The 25,274-nt window shown below is 45.8% G+C and overlaps 1 protein-coding gene, 1 non-coding gene and 1 pseudogene across 4 annotated transcripts; 2 read left to right on the top strand and 1 right to left on the bottom strand.

Moving 5' to 3' along the window:
• The first annotated feature begins 1,537 nt into the window (after positions 1–1,537).
• Positions 1,538–18,283, top strand: ACP7 (acid phosphatase 7, tartrate resistant (putative)). 3 transcript variants are annotated; one of them, XM_074314354.2, is made up of 13 exons: positions 1,538–1,695; positions 3,156–3,376; positions 8,219–8,419; positions 8,703–8,885; positions 9,797–9,920; positions 10,147–10,209; positions 10,305–10,419; positions 10,511–10,618; positions 10,707–10,764; positions 10,853–10,920; positions 11,032–11,103; positions 14,334–14,471; positions 15,764–18,283. In XM_074314354.2, the coding sequence occupies exons 2-13, from the start codon at positions 3,256–3,258 to the stop codon at positions 15,827–15,829; spliced, it is 1,317 nt and encodes a 438-aa protein (XP_074170455.1). In that variant the 5' UTR covers positions 1,538–1,695; positions 3,156–3,255; the 3' UTR covers positions 15,830–18,283. The 3 variants fall into 3 exon arrangements, with proteins under 3 accessions (XP_074170455.1, XP_019606869.2, XP_019606871.2); XM_019751310.3 differs by lacking the exon at positions 1,538–1,695 and adding an exon at positions 1,830–1,987; XM_019751312.3 differs by lacking the exon at positions 1,538–1,695 and adding an exon at positions 2,080–2,377.
• A 2,234-nt stretch (positions 18,284–20,517) lies between these two features.
• On the top strand, positions 20,518–20,624 carry LOC141567760 (U6 spliceosomal RNA). The gene has a single exon (XR_012490590.2). It is a non-coding gene; the product is annotated as a U6 spliceosomal RNA (small nuclear RNA).
• A 2,941-nt stretch (positions 20,625–23,565) lies between these two features.
• On the bottom strand, positions 23,566–24,304 carry LOC109458009 (large ribosomal subunit protein bL35m pseudogene; annotated as a pseudogene).
• Between the last annotated feature and the right edge of the window lie 970 nt (positions 24,305–25,274).

Here is a 25,274-nt window from a genome sequence, read left to right as displayed (position 1 = left end):
CTGTATTTGGGGAGGCATCCTTAAACCTAAATCAGATAAAAGTCAGGAAGCAGGAGGTAACTGGTGGAAAGCTAGTAAGATTTGTTTCTTCACCTGGGTAGTGGTGACACAAGTGGGTTCCTTTTTCATAATTCATTAAGTGAAACATTTATGTTTCCGGTACTTGTCTGTATGTATGTGATATTTCACAATAAAAAAGGTTTAAATAATGTAAAAATGACTTAGAAAAGTAGTTTCACTATAGCTTTTTTTACAAACTGGACAGACTAGATATCTTAGGTACAATAAATAATGGGAAGGAATGTGTGTGGTATTTGCTCTGTGCCTTATTTAATCATCACAACAAAGGTAGTTACTATTATTATCTGCACTTAACAGATGGGGAAACTGAGGTATTGTGAGGTATGCTGAATCTAGATCTAAACACAGGCCATCTGTTCCCAGCGTACATAATCTGTTCACCACCGCAAGAATCTTCTCTCTAAGGAATGGACTAAGAAATCGGGAAGTGGAAGTATATTTCTCAAAACACAAAGGTATCTAAAAAGAGAAACTAGAAATAGTTCTATGGCTGTCCTGAGAGTAGGGGAGGGGCCGTAAGTGAGCTATGAGCCTTCATCCACCACATCGGGGACCAGTGGGGCCTCTTAACCTGAGTTGGCAGATGGAATTCAGGGACTGCATGAACTTGGATGGGAAAAACAATGACCTCTTTGCTTTTACTATCCTTTAACCTTGCAGCCCTCAAAGTGTGGTATGGGAACCCCAAGACCTTTTTCAGGGGTTAATGCGATCAAAACTGTTTTATAATAATACTAAGATATGTTTATCCTTTTCACTCTCCAAAGGTTACCTGACCTGTGACGACATCAACACTCTGTTGGCTAATGGAATGCATACACTTGTATTCTTGTGTTTTAAAAACTCTCAGTTTTATTTTTTTTTATTTTGAAACTTACTGTAAATTATAGTGACATACAGTGTTACATTACTTTCAGGTGTATAACATAGTTCAGTTTTATTTTCTTACGTGGTCAATATTAATAGAACCCACATATACAAAAGCTCTTTGGGGTCCTCAATAATTTTTAAGAAGGTAAAAAGTTGAAGAACTGTTGAGGTAATTGAAATTTTGCACGTCATTCTGTCATGGGATGGGGAAGTGGGAGGGAAGGGGGTTGGGGCGTAGGAGGTGTGAGGAACAGACCCCAGGACTCTTGGTAAACTTTGGCTTTGTGATGAGAAGAAATCACAGATGTTGTCCAATCCCTTTACAGTCATTGCAGGACTCTCAAACATCTACACACTCATCAAAATTTCTAAATTACCATGATTTGAGAACCTGCCATTAGATCTTGGAATTTAATACATTAAGAAAGAGGCACATATATTACTGTTTCACATATTTGTTTTAAAAATATTTGTATATCTGTAATTCAGACTTTTCCTGCTGCTCCAGGAACACCCCTAAGCATGCTTTGTGGGTAGCTGCTCACAGCCCTTTCCAACAGCTCACAAAGGTTTACAAATATTCACTTGCTCCCTCTTAGGCCCCAGGGCAATTTCTGGAGTTCAAGCATTAATAATAATAAAAATAACAGCTGTTTCTTATCCCGCCCTTACTCTGGGCCAGGCCGTATTCTCAGCATTTAATTTCATGTGTCAACTGGTTTGATCCTCACTACAGCCCATAAGGTACGTACCATTATCGTCTTCGTTTTACAGGTAAAGAATCCGAGGCCCAGCGAGTAATCCTGCTCAGACGCACAGCTCGCAAGCAGCGCTCATTCCAGGATTTTGATTTTGTGTTTCCAGCGTGCTCGGGGTCCTGGGGAGGAATCAGTGGGCTTAGCTTGGAGAGGGAGGAAGGCGGAAGGAATTAAGAGGAAGATGAAGCCGGCGCGACCAGAGGGGAAGGGGGATTCCCCCGGGTCACAGGCGCTGGTGCCAGCACACCTGGGTACCGCGGGATGCCGCAGGACCAGAGGTGGGGATCGGTGTCCGTACCCTGAGGGTTTCGCAGCCGCGGGGTGGGGCGCCTGGGGGACGAGAGCAGCCTTACCTGTCCCGGCACTCACCTGATGGCCAGCTTGGAGGTGGCGGTGGCGGCGTACCAAACCTTCTTGGGTCCCCCTTCTCACGCCCCGCCCTCGGGGTGGGGGGGAGGTGGGCGAGTGGGCGTAGGGCGCCCAGGACCGGCCCGACCTGTGGGACCCGGGGCCCGGCTGTCTGCGGATCCTGTCACTTCGAGAAGGCAGGCTCTTCCGGGGCTGGAACGGCTGTGGGCGGCGGGATGCCTCGGTGCCTGCAAACTCATAAATACCGCAGCTGCACTATTGGCTGGAGACGCGCGTGCGGGCAGGTGGCGCCCCGGAGGGTGAGCCGGGGACCGGGAAGGCGCCCCCCCGCCCCAGCTCGGGCCTCCAGGCTAATGGCCCCTCCCGGCTCTGCCCCGGCAGTTCAGGGAACTGGAGACCGAACCCGAGCTGGCGGGGAAGGGCTGGGGAGAAGGGGGATGGGTATACAGGTGCAGGGCTGGGGAAGCAGGTGGAGGTGGCAGGCGGTGGGCTGGGGGGACTGAGGGTCACAAAGGCAGGCAGGATGGGATACTGGGGAGCAAGCAGAGAGGGTGGGGCCGCTCCAGGTAGGATGGAATTCTGGGGGACCTGGGGATGGAGTGGAGGACTGAGGTCACTAAGACCAAAACAGAAGGCTGGAGGATGGAGTGAAGTGATGAGGTCCCTGAGGGCAGGTTGGAATGCTAGGGATCTAGGAGAATCAAGTAGAAAAAACGGGGGTTAAAAGCAGGATGGAATGCTGGGAGTGGGGTTGCCAAAGGCAACTTCCTACAGGAGCCCCCACCCCCCTCTCAAACCTCTTGCGCTGAGAGTGAACTGCAGTTAAGAGTGAGGGTTCTGGAGCCAGCACTCCTGGGTTCCAAACGCCATCACATTTGAGCTATGCAACAGCATCACGCGATTGCTCATTTCCCTCCTCTGATATGGGGCTGCTGATCACAGTGGCCACCACCCGGAGGAATGTTGTGAGGCTCCCCTGAGTTAATCTATGCAAAGTGCTTCGCACGCAGTAATGCTCAGTAAGGCTGGGAGGGTTGGCTGCTCAGTAGTGATCGTTATTTTTTGCTTGCTCTCCAGCACCTGGATAAGCATCCTCGAAATCCTCCCTACTATCCTGCCTCTCTCCCAGAGACACTGCCCTACCACGGTTTGTTCTCCACCCTCCCACCCCTCTACCATGTGCCTCCTTCATCCCTGCTGGTCCTGCTGCTGTCTGCTCCTATTTTTCTCCCTGGGAGTCCAGGGGGTCCCCAAGGATCCCAGTGCTAAACCCGAGCAAATCCACCTGTCCTACCCAGGTAAGTGTCTGTGACCTCTCTGAGGACATTTCTCAGTGTGGCCCAGAGGTTTGAGACTTTCAGAATCCCACACTGATTGCTGTGGGACCCTAAGCTTGTCACTTGCTCTTCCTGAGCCTCAGTTGTCCGCTTCTGTTAAATGGGGACTAGCAGCAGTGGTGCGTCTGGCTGGACAATGATTCTGGTGTTCTCCAAAGGAGGCTGCCGCTGTCCTTGCTCATTGTGTCACTGTTCATTGTGTCCCCACAAGGCTGCCTCCTGATCCTTGATCAAGATCAAGGTTGTGCGCTGGGGTGGTAAGACCTTGGTCTCTGGGCATTCTGCACCCAGACTCCCTGGGTTTGAATCCCAGCTTATCTGCTATGTAACCTTGGGCAAGTGACTTAACCTTTTTGGCCTCAGCCTCCTTATCTGGACAATGGGATAATATTAGTGGGACCTCATAGTGAGGAGTAAATGAGATATTGCCTGTGAAGTGGCAAAAATGGAGCTTAGTGCATAGCAGTGATTTTCACATGTGTTTGTCTCAGGACCCCTTTCTTTGCATAGCTAAAAATTATTGAGAACCTCAAAGAGCTATGGTTTATGTGAGTTATACCCGTAATATTGGCCATACTAGAAATCAAAACTGAAGCTTTAGAAATACTTATTGTTATTTAAAATGAATGATAATAAATGCATTCTGTATTAAGGTAAATGATATTTTTTTCACGAAAAATAACTATACAAAGTAATCTAGTGAGAAGAGTGATGTTATTTACATCTTTTTAAGTCTCTTGAATGTCTGGAGACAGCCAGAGTCTCCTCACATCTGCTTCTGCTTCAGTCTGTTTCAATGTGCTATTTTGAATAACGTATATGAAGAAAATTTGGTCTCACACAGACATGTGATTAAACAGAGGATTTTAAAAGGTTATTCTTTTTTGATACTGCACCAAAACTCAACACTTTCTTCCTTTTCTTCCTTCCTCCCTTTTTCCCTCCCTCCTCCCTCCCTTCCTTTCTAATTATTTTAGCTTTCTATTTTGAAATAGTTTTAGACTTATAGAGGAGTTGCAGAGAGAGTACAGAGTTCCTGTACACCCTTCACCCAGCTTCCCCTAATGGTCATCTCTTACGTATCCACGGTACCATTGACAAAGCTAAGAAATTGACATTAGTATCGTATTACTAACAACTACGGATTTTTTATTTTTTTGGGTTTCACCAATTTTTCCACTGTCTGTCTTTATTTTAATCCAGGATCACACATTGCATCCAGCTGCCATGTATCTAGTTCCTCCTATCTGTGACAGTTCCTCAATTTTTCCTTGTTTTTTGTGTCCTTGACATTTTTAAAGAAGACAGTTTCTTAAAAGTTAGTTGCAATGTGGACTCTGAAACCATGTGAATGAACTGGCTTTGGCATTTGCTGGCACTTTGACAAAGCACTTTGCCTGGAGGTTTCTGTAAAATGGAACAGCAATAAAATCCAACTCGCGTGGCTGCTGTGAAAATCCACTGAGATCACAGCTGTCCTTTGGCTTACACAATAATAGTGGCAAATATACTTTTTGACTGAATGCTTAAGATGGATAACTCAATTAACCTCATATTGGACCTTAAGATTTATGTACTCCCATTTTACAAAAGAGTAAACTGAGGCTCATTAGATGAAACGTCTGACCACAGGTCACACAGTCTGGAATTTGAACACAGGCAACTCAAGAGCCCACAGTATTTATTTTAAAACTGTATGTTTTGTGCTAATTTTAGATTTAACAGAAAGTTAGTAAAAATATTACAGAGTTTCTATACCTCCTTCACCCAGTCTCTCCTAATGTTAACATCTTACCTAACCATGGTACAATTATTAAAACCGGCTACATTGGTCCAACACTACTAACTAAACTACAGATATTGTTTGAATTTCACTAGTTTTTCCATTTAGTTATTTAGTATTTAGTTGTTGTGCCTCCTCAATCTCCTCCAATCTGCCAGTTTCTTCTGCTTTCCTTACTTTTCATGATTTTGACAGTTTGGAGGAGTGAGCAGTTAATGTGAAGGATAGCCCTCATTTTGGGTTTGTCTGGTATTTTGTCATGATCAGAACTAAGTTAGGTGTTTTCCTAGCAAGACCAAAAGACATGTGATAGTGTGGTCTTCTTAGGGCCTGGGATCAGAGCGTTCATGATGCTGGCATGGCTTATGGCTGTTACTGGTGATGGTAACTCTCATTGCTTGGTTCAAGGGGTGCCTACTGGGTTTCTCCAGACTAAAGTTTTTATCCTTTCCTTTGTTGTTAATAAATATCTTTGGAGAGATTCTCAAGACTACAAAAATCATGTTTCTCCTGAAACTTTCACCCACTGAGTTTAGCATCCATTGGTGAATCTTGTCTGCAACAATTATTAACGTGGTGTTTGCCTAATTGTGATTTTGTAAACTTCTAATTTCCTCTCTCGATCTAATTGAAATTTTACTGTAAGGAAAGGCTGTTCCTTCCCCCCTCCATTTATTTATTTATTCAATTATTTATTTATATCTGTATGGACTCATGGGTGTTCACTTTATTCTGTGGATTAAAATCCAGTACTATCGTTATTTATTTTGTGTCTCAAATTGTCCCCGATTTGGTCTTTTGGCATTCCTTCAGATTGACTTCTGGGTTCTTTTAACAACCTGCCATCATTTTTTGAGCATTTGCTTACTTTCTGGCCTCACAAATCATTCCAGGCTCATCCTGTATATTTCCTGCCTCATCTCTGGAATCAACCACTTCTCCAAGGAGCCTTGGTTCCTTTCATTGGAGAATGGGTATCTGGAAACCAAGATCTGAGCACTGGGTGTGCTCATTGCTACTAAAGTATCACTGCTTTTAGGTCCTCTCATAAGCAGACCTGCGCACCACAGCTATATGTTGATATGCATATATGCACACATCTATAGCTAGCTGTATCGATTATATATTTCTGGATCTATCTGTATATTTATTAAATACCATGAGCTCATACTCATACCTCTGATTTCAGTCCAACAGCAAGGGTTTATTTTCTCCTTCTTCTTTCCTTGTAACTTCTTTCTCCAACACTGAAAACCCTAGCTCCCACTATCTACAAGACATTTCTTTGTTCAGTGCTAGTTTAGGCATAAAGCAGTTTCAGCATTGTTTGCCCATGTCCCTGTGGGAGCACTTACTGGGTGATGGCCCTTATTTGTAGTCCTTTTTCTCTGTCATTTCACAGTGGCCAGCCAAGACCTATTTCTCATGGTATTTTTCTTCCCCAACCCTTTAGTAGTTACTTTATTCATGTTTTAGTATAGTTATGTCCATTTATTAGTATTTATATTCCGTATTGGCTTCTCCTCACATCCTGCGTAGTTTGTTTTTTTATTTTTATTTATTTATTTTTTTACTGGGGAACAGTGTGTTTTTTCAGGACCCATCAGCTCCAAGTCAAGCCATTGTTTTCACTCTAGTTAGCGAGGGTGCAGCTCACTGGCCCATGGGGGAATCGAACCGGTGACCCTGGTGTTATGAGCACTGTGCTCTAACCAACTGAGCCAACCGGCTGCCGCTGAGTAGTTTTAATTGTTAGTTTATTTGGGGGGTATATGAAGGAAATATGAAACATTACTATAGTTCTAGGAATCAGAATTATACAAAAAAGATAGACTCAGAGAGGCATCCACTCTCCTCAGTCCTACTATCCCATTCCCCCTTCTTTTCCCGTTCACCCTATGTAAGGAATCCATCTCTTTACTTTCTGGTATATCCTCCCTGTATTTCTTTTGTACAGATGAGCAGATCCCTGTGTATTTTCTTACCTCCTCTTCCATGAAGAGTAGCTGACTATAGGTACTTTGCTTTTAAAATTGTAACTGTATGTCCTGGACATCATTCCACATCAGTTCCCAGAGCTTGTCCTCTTTCTTTTTGACAGCTGCATAGTGCTCCACTGTACGAATGTTATAGAGTCTATTCAGTCACTCTCCTATCTCTGGGTGTTCACGTTGCTTCTGATATTTTGCGATTACACACGGTGCCGCAAAGAGAAACCTTGTGCACGTGCATTTTCATGTTGCTGGAGGAAGAACCTGCTCTTAACATCGCACTGTAACTCGTGGTATTTTTAAAAGCTTAATTTGGTTGCTAATTTTAAAGAAGTTGGAGCAATCATTTAAAAGTCTGCATTTATATATCTATGCCCTTGGGACAGAAAAACCACCACACAAAGATTTACTCTAGAAGATGACAAATTTAGTGGCATTGGGCCTGCTTCTTGCATGGCAGCTATCACCAGAGCTGTGCAATGGCTGCCCTTTTTAGACCAGCCAGGCTCTATAGTTTGCCACACACCCCATCACTCCCTACTGCCTTCCTCCTTCCATCTGGCCCTTGTCTCCGTTTATATTACCTAGCTGTCCTCTAAAGATCTGAGTTTATAACTCCTAAATAATATCATATATGTAACATGTTTGTCACAAGGCCTGCAAATGTAAATATGATATTAATAATAATTATCCATTCAGTCATATAACCCTAACTGTACTAGGTACTGTTTCAAGTGCTTTACTTATATTTATTCATCTAAACCTCATAGCAACCCTACAGAGTAGATACTATTATTATTCCATTTTACAGATAAGGAAAGTGAGTCTCAGAGAGGTAGTAACTTGCCCAAGGAAAATACAGCTTGGAAATGGCAGAGCTGGGATTGAATTTAGGAAGCTCCACAACCTGTGTCCTTAACTACTGACTGTCCAAGAGCTGTTAATTATTGCCCCTCCCTCTCTCTGCCCATCATCCCCTGCCCTGCCCAGGCCTCACTGCCCAGGTGCCTTCTGTTCTTTCCTGCCCAGGTGAGCCAGGCTCTATGACTGTAACCTGGACCACATGGGTCCCAACACTCTCTGAAGTGCAGTTCGGCGTTCAGTTAACTGGGCCTCTGCCCCTCCGGGCCAAGGGCACGGCCAGCCTCTTTGTGGATGGGGGCCATCTCCGGCGGAAGCTCTATATACACCGAGTCACACTGCGAGGGCTGCTGCCAGGGATCCAGTATGGTGAGAGGGGTCCTGGGTTCAGGTGTTGTGAGGGGAATGGGAAGAGGAGTGAGATATAGGCTAGAAGCTACCACTGGCAGGTGGTATTTGTTTATTTGCAAGCCTATTGTCTGAGACCCCAGGATGAATATGGAAGGCACTGGGGACCTGGGGTGAGGTAGACAGAGGGGGCATGGGTCAGACCCATTTAACCCCCTACCTCCTCCCCCCACCCATTGAAGATGGGGGATGGGGTGGAAGAGACAACCTGGGGGTCGCCCCCTGACTGTGACCTTTCCCTCAGTTTACCGCTGTGGCAGTTCTCAGGGCTGGAGCCGTCGTTTCCGCTTCAGGGCCCTAAATGATGGGCCCCACTGGAGCCCCCGCCTGGCTGTATTTGGGGACATGGGGACTGACAACCCGAAGGCCCTACCTCGGCTGCGCAGGGACACCCAGCAGGGCATGTACGATGCTGTTCTCCATGTGGGTGAGGCATCAGCAAGGGTGCGCCTGGAGGTATGGGGGGTCGGGGTTTGAGCGGGAGATAACCCAGGACTACGGAGGGGATTGGGGCAGGGGCTAGTGTGGTTCTGAAGGGCTGGGGGATGAGACTGGCCATGGAGATGGTGTCTGTGGTTACCAGACTGCCCAGGTTAAAATCCCAACTTCAACCCTTAGATCTGTGTGCATTGGTTTTCTCCTCTGTCTTATTATTATTAGAGCTAAGATGAGTCTAGAATTCACAGGACTGTTGTGATGACTAAATAAGTTGATATGGCCTGGCATGTTGTAAGTGCTCCATACGTGTTAGTTATTATCGTTGCTGTTGTGACTTGAGGGGACCGGGAACCAGATGAGTGGTGAAGACTGGGGCTGAAACGGTTCAAAGCCATAGACTCCGGAATCAGACTCCCAGGGTTTGATTCCTGGATCTCTACTAACTACCTCTGTGACCTTGGGCGAGCACGTAACTTCTCTGGGCCTCAGTTCCTCCACCTAAAATGGGGATACTAATAACACCCACCTCAGAGGGTGTTTTGAGATTCAGGTGATCAAGTATGTAAAACACTTGGAACTGTGCCTGGAACAAAACCAGTACCGACTATGTCAGTCTGTGTTGTGTTTATGGGGGAGGACACGATGGTGGGCAGAGATGCGGCTGCTGTGATCAGAGCCCAGGAGACCAGCGTGGTCCTGTGGGGGTCTCCGGGACCAGAGGTTCAGGAAACACTTCCAAGTGCACACGTGGGTGGGTGTGAGGTAGGTTTCAGAGAAGTGGGATGGCTCAGAGGCCAGAGGTTGCCCAGCTCACACCTGAGCAACCAGGTCTCTCCATTGTGGCAGAAGCAGAGCTGGGTCTGTGTCCTCACTGTCCTCTCCCCACCGCCCACCCCCCAGGAGACTTTGCCTATGACATGGATCAGGACAACGCTCGCATCGGGGACGAGTTCATGCGGCAAATTGAACCTGTGGCTGCCAGCCTGCCCTACATGACGTGTCCTGGGAATCACGAGGAGCGCTAGTGAGGGCCAGGGGCTTCAGGGTGGGCGTGGGCCCTGCCGGGGCGAACAGCTGTGTCCTTCTTAGTGTCTCACCTGCGTCCCTCATGCTCCAGCGCTCATTTGTGGTAGTGAGAGGAAAGGAGAAGAGGGATGGGTTGAGAGCCGGACTCAACCTGATGGTGGGGAGATGGGTTGGGGCCAGGACACCCAGACCCTCCTCCTATCCTTTTATTTCCTTTTATCCAGCAACTTCTCCAACTACAAGGCTCGCTTCAGCATGCCGGGGAACAATGAAGGCCTGTGGTACAGGTAACCTGGAGGGGCTGAGGGACTGGCCTCCCTTCCCTGAAGGATGGGAGATGCAGAGGAGACCCCATCTCTGACCTCTGCCGTTTGACCCTCAGCTGGGATCTGGGTCCTGCACACATCATCTCCTTCTCCACTGAGGTGTATTTCTTCCTCCATTATGGCCGCCACCTGGTAGAGAGACAGTTTCACTGGCTGGAGAGAGACCTGCAGGTAACCTGGGTAGAGGTCCCTTTCCGCCTCTTGGACCTGCCTCTCCTCCCTGCCCCGACCCCAACCTCTCACTCTTGGCCCTTCTCTCTAGAAAGCCAATGAGAACCGGGCAGCCCGGCCGTGGATCATCACCATGGGTCACCGGCCCATGTACTGTTCCAACGCTGACTTGGATGACTGTACATGGCATGAGAGCAAGGTGAGGACTCGCTCCCTGGGGGCAAGGTGATGACAGCCAGGCAGGGGTCTCCCCGACTCACCCTCACCTCCTTGCTCCTCCTGCCCAGGTCCGCAAAGGCCTCTATGGCAAGTTATTTGGATTGGAGAATCTTTTCTACAAATACGGTGAGTGACCCGGGAGGCTCCCCAGCCCCAGGTCCCATCCTATCTCTCCTGGATTCAGGGTCCTGACCCCACACTTGCTCTGTCTCAGGGGTTGACCTGGAGTTCTGGGCTCACGAACACTCGTACGAACGGCTGTGGCCAATTTACAACTACCAGGTGAGGCTCAGGGAGGGGTGAGGGCACTGCGCTGGTATCAATGGGACCCTGGTCAGACCCTCCACCATGGCCTGGTGTGATGCGCCCCCTTCCCCATGTCCCCTTCTCCAGGTATTTAACGGCAGCCGAGAGATGCCCTACAACAACCCTCGAGGCCCTGTCCACATCATCACAGGATCTGCCGTGAGCAGGGCGGGGAAGGGTGCCGCTGGCTTCTCTCCTCTTGCTATTTATTGAGGGTCGAATTTGTATCTCCAGCCTGGGTGCTGCGTGCTTCACACAGGCGCTATCACTAACTCGACTGTAGAGCTTAGGTACGCCTTGTAACGCGCCTATTGTCCAGATGTGAAGACAGAGGCTCAGGCAGTGAAATACTTGTACCAAGTCAAAAGTTCAATAGGCGGCAGGGGTTGGGGGCTTGCCTGGGTTACTGGTTGGATCCAGGGACAGAGGGTTTATTATTATTATTGTAACTGAGCTGCAGGCTTTATTCACCTTCCACCCTCTTTGTCACTAACGACCTTTTTCTGGTCCAGGATCCTACATGTATTTAGTTAACATGTCTCCTTGGTCTCCTCCAATCTGTGACAGTTCCTCAGTCTTTCCTTGTCTTTCATCCTTCACATATTTGCAGACCCCTGGCCAAGTGTTTTGCAGAATGCCTGTTGAATTGGGTTTATCTGATATTTTCTCATGCTGAGAATTGGGTTATGCATTTTAAGCAAGATGGTCACAGAAGTGCAGTTGTGTCCTTTCAAGGGATTCATGACATCAATGTGTCTCATCCTTGGATTCTCTGAATACCTGTTTAAGGAGGTGTGTGCTGGGTTCCTCCACCAGAACGTTATGATATCTCCCTTTTTAATGAATGAATATCTTGGGGGAGATCCTTTTAGACCATGCAAATATCCTGTTTCTCCTCAAACTTTCACCCACTAGTTTTTGACTCAATCAGTGAGTCTTCCTGCAATGAGTAATAGTGTGGTGTTCTACTGGTGTCTTCTATTTTCCCCATTCCTAACTAGATTTATTCATTAGAATCCTCCTGTGAGGAACAGCTCTCCCCTCTGCCCCATTTATTTGGTTAGTTAGTTATTGACTCGTGGGTACTTACTTTATTCTGTGGGCTATGATCCAATACTATTATTTCTGTTGCTATTCAGGTTGCTCCAGCTGTGACCTTTGGGAACTCTTCAGGTTGGTGCCCTGTTCCTTAGAGCACCTCGTTGTTTTGTGAGCATGTCCTTACTTTTTGGCACTGTAAGGTGCTCCAGAATCATCTTGTGTTTTCCCTGCCCCCACCTTGGAAATTGTCACTTCTGCAAGGAGAGAAGCCTTATTTTTTAAGCTGATTTTTATAAATTAGCAAGAACTTCTTGTGATAAAAATTCAAACACTACAGAGGGCACGAGGTGAACCCCACCATCCACACCACTTCTTACTCCCACTCTTAGTTGTTCTATCTCTGAGGTAGTATTTTAGAATGTTCTGTGCATGTACAAATGAATAATTATCTAGATAGAGATGTTACTGCATCATCCACTTTTTTCTTTTTAAGTGTGTTTTTCCTGGACCCATCAGCTCCAAGTCAAGTAGTTGTTTCAATGTAGTTATGGAAGGCGCAGCTTACAAACTGGCAACATTTTTGTTAGGAGCACAGCGCTCTAACCAACTGAACTAACCAGGTGCCCCTGCATCAATCACTTAAAAAACAACTTGGATCGTGCTTCATACTCTAGAGGTTCCCAACCTTGGTACATGTTAGAATTACCTGGGGGAGGTTTTAAAACTCCAATGCCTGGGCTCTACCCCAGGCCAAACACCAGAATCTCTGAGGGTGGAACCCCGGCATTGCACACCCCTGGGTAGTCACATCCCGGAGCAAGAAATAAATGTTCTCAGCACCAGCTGGCTCTTCAGGCCCATAGGTGATCACTATTCTGATTTTATCAGCACAGATTAGTTTTTTCCTTTAATTTTAAATTTTGAAATGATTTCAGACTTACGAAGACTTTCCATATCCCCTGTACCAGGATTTCCCAAATGTGAACATTTAGCCACACTTGTTTTAATCTCTTCGTCTCTGTCTGTCTGTCTATATAAATATATGTATATACATTTTCTTATTATTTCGATCCAGTGAGGAGTAAGTTGCAGAAATACACCTTTCTGTATTTCCTAAAAAACAAGAACATTCTCCTATCTCTTATCACTGCAGAATAATAATCAAATTAAAGTGGTTAGCACTGATAATATCCTATCATTATCTAATCTATAGATCTCATTCACATTTAGCCGATTGTCCCACTTGTGTCCTTTAAATCAAAGCAAAGCATTTTTTTTTCCTGTGGCTCAGGATCTAGTCTAAGATCATATGCTCTATTTCGGGGTCTTGTCTCTTTAGTTTCCTTTAATTGGAAACATTTCCCCATTCTTTCTTCATGTTTCATGACCTTGAAAATTTTGAATAGTACAGCAAAGTCATTTTGTAGAATATCCATTAGTTTGGGTTTGTCTGATGTTTGCTCGTGATTAGATGGATGTTACGCCTTTTTGGTAAGAATCCACAAAAGTAATAGTGTGTTCTCAGGGCATCCTACCAGGAGGCACCTGGGATCTCTTTAACCCCTGTAAGCCTCAGTTTCCCATTGTGTAAATGTGGTGTGGATCTGTCTCATTGCTGATGATGTTCACCTCCATCACTTGGTTAAGGTGGTGGCTGCCAGGCCTCTCCACCATACTTACTCTTTTCCCCTTCATAATTAACAAGTGTCTCCTGAACAGATACTTTGAGACTATGCAAATAACCTTGTTATCCCTCAAACTTTCACCACTAGTTTCACCATCCATTGATGATTCTTGCTTCAGTCAGTTATTACAATGATGGCTGCAAATCGGTGACTTTTCAAGCTCCCTTAGTCACTTGCCGTTCTACTGTAAGGATGAGTACTCCGTCTCCCCCAGCCATTGGTGATTTTTAAAAAGCATTCTTGGAGGCTCTACGGTGCAGTGAGGGTTGAGACCCACCAGTTTCTTCTACTCTGTGAATTGCATTTTCCCTTTAACGATCCATCTTGGCCATTTTTATGTATCACCCTGCTTTGTGACAGCTGTGCTATAATATATTCAACTGACCCCCACTGATGGACATTTGGGTGGCTTCCAGCTCAGGGCTTCTACAGAAAATGCTGCAGTGGACAGTCTTGTACAGCCACGTACTTTCTAGAAGACTTGGGCACAGGAAGCCTGGCTGGGTCAAAACACTCAGCTGTGAGCATTATTGAAGTCAAGTCTTAACCGATTTTGTCTTCTTTGGGGGTGGCAGGGTCTTGGCCTGGCAGGTTGTTTCTGCTCCCCTGCGGATCCCCCACCCGTCCCGGCCCAGGGTCTGAATGACTGATTCTCTCTGGTAGGGTTGTGAGGAGAAGCTGACTCGCTTCACCCTCTTCCCACGGCCTTGGAGCGCCGTGCGCGTGAAGGAGTATGGGTACACACGGCTACACATCCTCAATGGGACCCACCTCCACATCCAGCAGGTGTCTGACGACCAGGTCAGTGAGCGACGCCCGAGTCAACTACCCGAGTAGCTAAGGCTCAGTGTGCTCTGGGGCCAAGTGGTTAAAAACATAAACCCCAGGGCCAGAAATCCAGGTTCAAATCCTGCCTCTGCTACTTGCCAGCTGGATGACCTCAAGCAACTTACTTAACTTTGAGCCACAGTTTTCCCATCTGTAAAAGGGAGACATTTAATAGTTTCTACCTCACATGATTATAAAAGGTTTGAATGACTTATGATATATAAAATGCTTAGAAAAGCTTCTAAAACACCATACATTATATAGGAACTTGTTAACATGAAGTAGTGAAAGAAAAAGATAGGTGGTGGGAGGTGGGTAGAGAGAAGCCAATAACATGCGTGTGGTCCTTGTGGCTTAAGGTTAGGTTAGGTGGACCCAGGTAATCATGACTCAGCTTTGTTTATTTTGTCATTGTAGTTTTAAAATAATGGTAATAAGTATGATTTGTTGAGCACCTATTGTATTCTAGACGCTGGGCTTTTCCTTTTCTTGTTCTTTTTTTTTTAGTTGTGTTTTTCCAGCTCCAAGTCAAGTAGTTGTTTCAATCTAGTTGTGGAAGGTGCAGCTCACAGTGGCCCATCTGGGAATGGACCGGACACGTTGTTGTTAAGAGCACCCCTCTCTAACCAACTGAGCTTACTGGCCGGCCCTAGATGCATTGTATTTAGTAGCACTTTAATCACCACAACAACCCCATGGGGAGGATTTTCTTTCCATTTTACAGATGAGAGAAGTGAGGCTGAGAGAGGGGAAATCATTTTCCCAGGGTCATGCAGTTGGAGGGTGGCAGAGATGAGATCTGACCCCAAAGATCATGTTCTTTTTATCACAAATAACTACCATTTGTTGAAACCATTCATGCACCAGGAGCAGGTGTTTGTGTGTATAATCTCATTCCGTTCTCCCCAGTTTATAGAACATGGAAGTTAGGATCAGAGTCGGGTCATGTGCTTAAGGCCACATAGAGTGGCTGCAGTGGAATTAAAGCAAAGTTTGACTCCAGGATTTGTGATCTAATAACACTTACACGGTCCTTACCATAAGCCTTTGCCAAATATCTCATTTAATCCCCACAACATCTATGAGGTAGGTACTATTAGTATCATCCCCACTTTGCAGATGAGGAAAACGGAGGCTCAGAGAGCTCTAGCAACTTGCCCAAGGTCACACAGCCCATCAGGGCAAAGCTGGGATTTCAACCCAGGCCACCTGGCTCCAGAGTCTGGGCTTCAGCCCTTATACTGTCTCGTTTTTGTTCCTTGCAGGATGGGAAGATTGTGGATGATGTCTGGTTGGTGAGACCTCTGCTCAACCGGATGATGTACCTCTAGGGATGGGGCAGCTTTCATCAGGAACCCTGGGCCTTGCTGCCTTGGCTGGTGTGACCAGTCACTGCCCAGGCCTACCTGGGAAGTCAGGGCGGGCCTTGACTCCTCTGTTCTCCTGAGGCCCCATGTAGCTGGATGCAGCTTGAGGACTGGGGCAGCTCTCCCTTCCAGGAGAGGTGGAGGTCCCGGTTGGCTGTGTTGGAGGGCAGGTGTGGACACAGACACAGACATAGACACAGGTGGGTGGCACAGCCCTGCCCTCCTGCACAGCAATGACTGGGGGGGCGGCACCCATGGGGCCTCGGGAATAAAGAGGCTTATGGCTGTGGCTCCATCGACTCTGCACTTCTGCTGGGGATGCCCACTGGAGCACCCCTCTACTGCCTGCAGGGGCAAGAGGCATCGCCAGCCCCAAGTCAGCATGGTGGTCATGGCTTTCATGACACAATCCTTCAGCAGGCGGCGTTGGTGACTTTCTCCTCATTGGCCGTCCTTCCATGTGCCAATGGCCCGAAGAGTGATAACAGATCTCCCTTTGTGCCTCAGTTTCCCAACCTTCCACTGACTAATCCTGGAAGGGAAGTGTTAACACTCCTGCCTCTCAGCTAGAGCAGCTGATGAGACTTAGGTGCTCGCAGACCTGCTGTTTTCCTCCCATGTCCCTCTTTCCTGTTTCTCCTCTTCCTTTCATTTATTCAACCATTATTTATTGAGCACTTACAATGTGCCAGGCTCTGTTCTTAGTAATGGGGAGACAGCCATGAAGAGGACGGAGACCTCTCCCCTTGTGGAGCTGACATTCTATCCAGCATGTCAGCCAACGAACACAATAAATAAGTAAAATGTATAACAGGGTGTCACTGTTTAGTGATAAGTGCTCAGAAAAAGCAGCAAAGGGGGATGGAGGGGAGGGAAGGCAGTTGCACTTTTTACAAGGATGGTCAGGGACGCCTCACTGAGAGGCTGACATTTGACCTGAAGGAGTCTGAGGGAGGAGCCACGTGGGCAGTGTTCCAGGCAGAAAAACAGCCAGTGTAAAGGCCCTGAGACAGAAATGTGCCTGCCGTGTCAGAGGCTCAATGGAGAAGCCAGTGCAGCTGGAACAGAGATAGTGAGGGTGAGATGGAGGCAAGGCAGTGATGGGGGCAGATTAAGTGGGGGCCTTGTGTGCCATGGGAGGGCTTTGTCCTTTATCCTGAGTGAGACAGCCACAGGAGGGCTCTGAGGTGATGACAGACATGCTCTGACTCCAGGAGTCCTAGGCAAAGGCTGAGGGCTTCCCCCCAGGGAAGCCCACGAGTTCCAGTTCTGCAGGCTGACCTCATATCTATTCTTCCCTCGTGCTGTGCAGCGTCAGCATCAGCCTCCTCACATCTGATTCCCACCCTCCCCGCCCAAGGCACACCGGCTCCTGGCAGTTTCTTGAGCATACCAAGATATTTCTCACTGTAGGGCCTGTGCATTGGCTCTTCGTCCTCTGAGTGCCCTCTCCCCAGCTCGTCTCAGGCTGGCACCTTCTCAGCCTCAGGTCTCAGCCTTCCCTGACAACTCCAGATGAAAGAACCGCAATCACTCTCTGTCCTGTCCTGTTTACTTCATTTCTAGCTCAGCATTCTACAGTTCTCTCATTGATTTGTTAACTGTTTGTTGTCAATCTGCTCTGATGGGCTGGGGCGGGGGGCAGGGGGGTGTCTCTGAGAGTGGAGACCAAGGCCGTCTTGTTCATTGCTGGGTCTATCACCTCCACCAACCCCTCCCAGACCCCCTTCTCAGGCTGGGCTGGGACCCTGGCCCCCCCGCCCCATTCCAGCCCTGCCCATCCTGGGCCATCACTGTCTGGGGGTGTGTCTGTCTCCACCACTGCACTGTCAGCCCAGAAGGGCGTCGTCCAGGGCTTGGTCCAGCCCAGCCCAACACAAGATAGATGCTTAATAAATATTTGTTGCCTTAATGAAGGCCATCACATGCCAGGCTCCAGGCAATGCCGGGGACGACGATGAATCAGTGTCAGTCAGACCCTGTGGGAGCTTGCAGGCAGGCACAGAAACAGATACTCAACACGGGTGACAAGCAGTGAGGGAATGTAGCGGAGGGGTGCCCCAAACCTGTGAAGTCACCCGCTGGGGAGCCATTCACTGCACGGTGCAGCCAGACCGAGCAAGTACCCACGTGGGCCTAGCCCGTTCTGTCTGGGCCAAGTGAGACTGTGAGCACGCCCAGGCAATGGGGTCCACAGAGAGCAAAGTGTGGCAAAAGTCAGACAGAAACCGGGTTCAAATGTCAGCTCTACCACTTCTGTGGGATGTGGAGTCACCAGCCCTCTCTGAAGCTCTGTTTCTTCATCTGTAACAAAGAGTGATCATACTTTGTGGAGTTACCTTGGGATTAAATGAGGTTGAAAGCCCAGGTATTGTCCTTGACTCCTCTTTTTTCATGTCCCGCATTCAATTAGCTAGTAGATTCTGCTGGTTTTGTCTTTGAAATCTATCTAGAATATGTCCCTTTGCCCACCACAAGGCCCCCGTCCTGGTCCTGTCCACCTTATCTCTCAGCTCCTGCCTGGTCGCCCCCTGCTCCTGTTCCTGCCTCTACAGTCTGTTCCCCACATGCAGCCAAAGGGACCTGTGGACACCTGCATCAGATCATGTCCCTCCCTGGCCTGAGCCTGCTCGTGGCTCCATCTCACTGGGGCGGGGGTGGAGGGTAACCAGAGTCCTCCTTGTGGCCCACCCTACACAAGCTGCCCTCATCTCCCATCATCGCCCTGGCCCTCTTTTTTCCAGCCACACTGGCCTCAGATCTATCATGTTACCCTCCAGGTTTGCACTGGCTGTTTCCACGGCCTGGGACTTGTCCCCAGGTACTGACATGGCTCCCTCCCCACCTCCTTCATGCCTCTGCTCAAATCTCATGGAAAGACAAGAACTTCCCTGCCCACCTGTTTTAAACAGCATCCCACCCCCCAGCTCCCCACCCACCCTCACCTCCCATCTCCTTTCCCTGATTTTGCTTCAGGCCATTTAGGCTTCATGACCTACTATATAGACACATGTTTAATTATTTATTCTTTATTTCCTCCATCAGAATGTGAGCTCCTGGGGTGCATGGGTTTCTGCAGGTTTTGTTCATACCTTCAGCCCAGTACCTGATACATAGTAGTTGCTCAACAAACATTGGTTGAATGAAGGGAGGAAGGAGAAATACAGGTGTAAATGCTTAACACAGTACCTGGCACTGAGGGAGCATGTAACAAATAGTAAGGATGACGGTGATTTAGGTGAATCAGATAAAGGCCCAACCCTTGGGGCTCCCACTGCTGGGTACGCAGGAGACAGGCACGTATAGCTGGTTGCCACACCTATGATATGTGACATGCACAGGAAGTGACAGGTTGCAGGACCCGAGACCCTGAGGCTTCTGGGAAGCAAAGTTTAGCAAGGCTTTTGGAGGCTACACAGGTATCTGTCTAGCAGAATGGGGGCGAGTGCTCCTAGAAGGGGCAGCAGGGCCCCAGGGAGAGCACATGGGGTGGCTGGGGATCTGTGCAGAGACAAAAAGGGGGACACTTCGGGTCTCTGGTTTCATTCATTAATGAATGTTTATTTATTAAAGTCCTTCATTGTTCTGAGCAGCCAGAAATGGTTTCTGTTGATTGTAACTAAGAACCATGAAAGGCCTATGCACCTGCTATGATGCAAGTGCTGGAAATACTGTGGTGGCCCAGATGATATTTTGCCCCTTGTGATGCTTAAATTCAACTGGGGAAAGTAGAAAAGAAACCCTGAAAACATACAAACTATCACACGGTCATTGCAGGGCATGATCAACACTGTGAAGAAAACACACTGGAATTGATGCGGGATAGTAAAGTTCTTTTAGACATACTGTCCAGGGAAGGCCTCTCTGAAGTGACGTTTGAATCAAAAGATAGCGAGTTGGTCAAAGCAAAGACCTAGAAAAGTGATCCAACCGGAGGCACCAGCAAGTGCAAAGGTCCTGAGGCGGGATTGAGCCTGCGTGTTTGAGAAACAGCCACGAGGCCCAGGTGGCTGGTATGGAGTAAGTAGAATTGCCAGGTCAAATATGGAATGCTCAGTTAAATTTGAATTTCAGATCAACAATCAATACATTTTTAGTATAGGTATGTCCCAAATATTGCATGGGATATACTTATACTAAAAAATGATTTGGGTTTGCCTGAAATTCAATTGGCCATGCTGTATTTTTACTTGCTACATTTTTATTGCAACCCTAGGAGTGAGCAAGGGAGAAAGTAGCAGGAGCAGAGGCCAGAGGACAAGGAGAGGCAAAAAGTTCCTTTCTGGAGCCTGCACATATGCACAAGGAGACAGGATGCTCCTTGTGGGGGTCCCTATTATATGGGGTCCCCACTCCCTAGGCAGTGTCCCCTCTTCCCAGCCCCTTCCTCCCTTCCAAGACATCCCTCCAGATCTTAGCTGCTTTTTTTTTTTTTAGCAAATTTTAAAAATGATAATATCCTTATTTTTCTTCAGGGGAGAAAGTAACACAACTCATTATTAAAGCAAACAAACAAATTCAAACGATGCAAAATAAAGAAATAATGTAGAACCAGAAATTTCCCCGCTGTCCCATTCCTAACAGCGTCTACCTTTGAACGTTTTAATATTTTTCCTTATAACCTTTGATTTAAAAAAAATGTAAATACTATCGTGCTCACTTTGGCAGCCAATGTACTAAAATTGGAGTGATACAGAGAAGATTAGCATGGTCTCTGAGTGAGGATGACACATAAATTCGTGAAACATTCCATATTTTTTCATTTGGCAATATATACAAATATCGAATCATTATGTTGTACACCTGAAACTAATATAATGTTATATATCAATTTTAAAAAAAAGGAAAGAAAATACTGTCATATGATATGGGCAGGTTTGTAAATTGTTTTTCTTTCCCACATAAATTAACATGGGCATTATGTCACCTCTATGCTGGTGGTATTTTTTTTTCATTTTTTAAACATAAACTTTATTTTTGAAACAGTTTTAGATTTACAGAAAAATTTCGAAGATAGTACAGAGTTCCCAGAAACCCCACACCCAGTTTCCTCTATTATTAAAATGTTAACCTTACATTTGTTATAATTAAGGAACCACTATTGATATATCATTATTAACTGAAGTCCACACTTTATTCTACTGCATTTAAAAATGTTTAAATATAACTTCATTAAACTATAATTAGTACAATTAACTTCACCCTTTGAAAGTGTACAATTTGAAGAGTTTTGACAGATGTGTATTCCTATGAAACCACCACTACAATCAAGATTCAGAATATTTCCATCTGGATTCCTCCCAATTTCCCTCCTGTCCCTTTGCAGTTAATCTTTCTCTCTGTCCCTCAGCCTCAGGCAATAACCAATCTGTTGTCTGTCACTGCAGATTTACCTTTTCCAGAATGCTGTGAGTGGAATCAGATAATATGCAGCCCTTTGGGATTGGCTGCTTTCACCCAGCCTAATACATTTGTAATTCATCCATGTGTCCTGCTTATAAATAGTTCCTTCCTTTTTATTTCTAGGTAGTTGTTCCAAGGAATGGATCTACTGCAATATGTTTATCTGGTCACCAGTAGATGGACATTTGGGGTTGTTTCCAGTTTGGGGCAATTATGAAAACAACTGCTATGAACATTCCTGTACAAGTCTTTGTGTGCATGTTTTCCTTTCTCTTTAGTAAATATCTAGGAGTGGGATTGCTGGGTCCTGTGCCTTCACATTCTTTTTGTAGATTCATGGATGTATTCTGTGACATATTTTGAGCTCTGCTCATCACCTTATTTTATGTCATATTATTTATTTGTTCATGTATTTATCATCTATCTCTCAAGCATTTGTTCTCTGAAAAATAAGAAAAATGGCAAGGAGCCTAGACCCTGAAGCCAGGGTGCCTGTGTGACTTTGGAGAAATTACTTAACCTCTCTGTGCTTCAGTTCACACATATGTAGAACAGGGATAACAGTGCACAGGGTTGTTGTGGGATTAAATGAGGTAGAATACGAAAGTGTTTATCACAGGGCCTGCTATATAGAAAATACTTATACTAGGGCTGGCCCGGTAGCTCTGGCGTTTAGAGCTCCATAGTCCTAACTCTAAAGGCTGCCGGTTCAATTCCCACATGGGCCAGTGGGCTCTCAACCACAAAGTTGCCAGTTGGATTCCTCGACTCCCGCAAGGCATGGTGGGCTGTGCCCCCTGCAACTAACAATGGCAACTGGACCTGGAGCTGAGCTGCGCCCTCCACAACTAAGACTGAAAGGACAACAACTTAACTTGGAAAAAAGGCCTGGAAGTACACAGTGTTCCCCAATAAAGTCCTGTTCCCCTTCCCCAATAAAATCTTAAAAAAAAAAAAAAAATGACGGAGCAGTCTTTAAAAAAAAAGAAAATACTTATACTATATAGAATATACTGTTACATAGAAAATAAATGTTTGTAGTTATCATTATTCACCATGCTTGGCACACAGATGGCATTCAATGAATATACTTGTTGAATGAATTTGAGCAGTCTTTAAGAGCATCAGCTTTGAAGTCAGACTTCCTGGTTAAAAGTTCAGCAACCTCCTCCTTAGAAGTGGTGGAACTTTGCTCCACTTCCCCCACTCCCATGCCTGTTTCCTCATCTGTTAAATGGGGCTAAGGAGCCCATCTTATAGATGAGTGATGCGGATTAGACAAGATCATGTGAGTAAATTGTTTAGAGAGCGTCTGGCATAGAGAGCAATGAAAAAACTGAGGAGGAACCTAAATGTGCAAGGATAGGGGAATTGTTAAGTACGGTGTGATACACCAAAATTAAAAAACAATGGTGATAAAAAAATGCTTACTAAAATAACACTAATGATGAATAGCTGCACATTTACACCTTTGCCTATGTCTTTCTCTTCCTTTAAGAACAATTCCTAGAAGTAGATTTATCAAAGGGTAGACAGCATTGTTAAGTCTTTCGATGGATGTTGCCAAAAGCCTGCCTGCCCCAGATCACAGTTCTACAAGTGAGGTATGAGAGTGGCTGTTATCTTGTATTTTTATCAGCACTGATTATAATGCTTAACAAATATTTTTGTAAGAGATAAAATAAAAAAAAGGAAATCTGTTTAATAGTGTTCAAGAACAAAATTCAACCGAGTAAATTTGAGGATCTAATTGGCTTTATTAAGTAATTCATGAATTGGGCAGCATCCCATCTAGCAACAGAAGGGCACTCGAATGAGTTGTACACAATGGACGATTTTTATGGGTAGAAAGAGGGTGGGACTAAGAAGTTGAAAGAGTGGATTATTTCAGGCAAGGACACATTCCTTAGGGAAAGGCAGGGGGGTCTTATCAGGCAAATTACCTCACTAGTGTGGATCAGGAAATTCCAGACTGATTGGTTTAAAATTCCACTCCTGGGAGAGGCTGAAACTGCAATTAGGTTAGTTATTAAGTTATCGTTTGGTGACTTGGCTTAGCAAAATGACTCCATTTTGTCTTTCTTTCTTTCTTTCTTTCTTTCTTTCTTTCTTTCTTTCTTTCTTTCTTTCTTTCTTTCTAAAATAATGGCTATTTCATTAATTTATTTTTACCAACTCCATTTTTCTTATCCATTGTTTGCATTTTTAATTTTTGTTCATGTCCTTTGCCTATTTTTCTTTTATATTGATTTGTAAATGTTCTTTACATATGGTGGACAGAAAGTTTGCTTGCCGTTCATTTTTTTTCTTTAATTTTAAAACTCTGGTAAGTTTAATGTTGGTACTGTATGTTTCCATATCAGTTGGTACAACTTACATCAAGTTTTACACTTACTCATTTTTGCAGACATGATATACACAAAGATACATATTCAATAACTGGGAAATCATAAAACTTCTGATCTATACTTTCAGGTTTGTTCTATCGTGATACTTCTGATAAAGCTCATCAGCATACCAGTTTTGCCTCTTCCAGAAAGACGTCATTTTATCCAAGGGTTTACTATGGGTTTTATTGCAGAACACAAATTTCCTCGTGTCTTTTTCTTGCAGTCTTCATTTTTCGTAATTTTTTTCTTATAACCAGCCTCCTCCTTATCCAGAGGCCAGAATGAAACAGAAGAAACATACAGATGATAGCTTTCACAGTCTTTCTCTTGCCTTTGAATGAACTGAAGTACGGTACAGTTCTGACTGGTAGCTTCCGGACATTTGGAAGCAAGGAGATCACTCTACTGATAGTTACAGTATGACCACATGTCAGGTTTCTGACAGGTGTGATAAGTCTGGAAGCAGAGGAAACAAGTGAAGTTTGAATATGACTAAAATGTGAAGTGGACAGTTACAGTACAGAAAACTAAGACAGGTATTCTTGGCACAGTTTCGATAGGCTGAAGAAGCCAAAATATTCAGGGGCCGTAAGATTTTCCACAATCCGAGCTTATTGGAAAAATGGCGCTGATAGACTTGCTCCATGCAGGATTACCACAAACCTTTAATTTGTAAAAAAAAAAAAAAAGCAATACCGAGGCAGCCAGTGGCTCAACTGGTTAGAGTGCGAACTCTCAACAACAAAGTCATCAGTTCAATTCCCGCATGGGATGGTGGGCTGCGCCCCCTGCAACTAACATTGAAAACGGCAACTGGACTTGGAGCTGAGCTGCACCCTCCACAACTAGATTGAAGGACAACTACTGGGAGCTGATGGGCCCTGGAGAAACACACTGTCCTCCTATATTCTCCAATAAAATTAAAGAAAAAAGATTTATGGTCAATATTTTCTAAAAATGCAATACCTGATGTTGCTCTCACCACACCAACAAAAGCAGCGGCAAAGCAAAAGCAGCAGCAAAAGCAGGGGCTGCCGGCTTGCCACTGCTGCCATCTTGCCACTCCGTCTTACAGCAGCCTGCCACTTATCTTTTCCTTTGATGTACTGAAATGTATCACTTTTATGAGGCCAATCCTTCTCACCCTCCTTGCTCGTTTCCATCCTTTGGGGGTCATCGCCTCACCACCATCTCCAGGAAGCCCTTTGTAGGAGGCTCTTTGGGGGCTGATTTTTGTCTCCCAGGGCCCCAAAGTAGGAGGGCCTGATCCCCTATCCTAAGGAAGCCGTTGCAGCAGGTCTGTCACCAGGCTTGTTCAGGGGTCTATTCTCTGACTGAGATCCCAACTAAGTTACAAGGGCGCTTCTTTTAACATGGGTTCTAGAGCCTAATACCCTGTAATTTGTGCAGGGCATTGAAGAGGCAAAGGCTACACCTGGCCCGCTTCCCTTCACTGTGACCTGAATAAAGTACCATCATGTCAGTTACTAGCCTTGCTTTTTTTAAAAACCGAGACTCTGTAAGGCGTAAAGATTTCAAAACAGTGCAAAACTAAGAATGTTTAATGCTGACAAGGATACTTCAAAGGGCATATTCCCCCTGAACGCTGGTGAGTG

This window comes from Rhinolophus sinicus, chromosome 8 (genome assembly GCF_057876585.1).
Source record: "Rhinolophus sinicus isolate RSI-liver-muscle chromosome 8, RSI-T2T, whole genome shotgun sequence".
Lineage (NCBI taxonomy): Eukaryota > Metazoa > Chordata > Mammalia > Chiroptera > Rhinolophidae > Rhinolophus > Rhinolophus sinicus.
The sequence above is the reverse complement of the archived record's forward strand: the minus strand, read 5'-3'. Positions and strand labels throughout refer to the sequence as shown.

Coding starts and splice junctions, on each gene's coding strand:
- ACP7 (XM_019751312.3), top strand. CDS start 2,082: ATGGCCAGCTTGGAGGTGGCGGTGGCGGCGTACCAAACCTTCTTGGGT. Junction 10,619..10,706: donor GTACATGGCATGAGAGCAAG/GTGAGGACTCGC, acceptor CCTCCTGCCCAG/GTCCGCAAAGGCCTCTATGG. Junction 14,472..15,763: donor AGCAGGTGTCTGACGACCAG/GTCAGTGAGCGA, acceptor TGTTCCTTGCAG/GATGGGAAGATTGTGGATGA.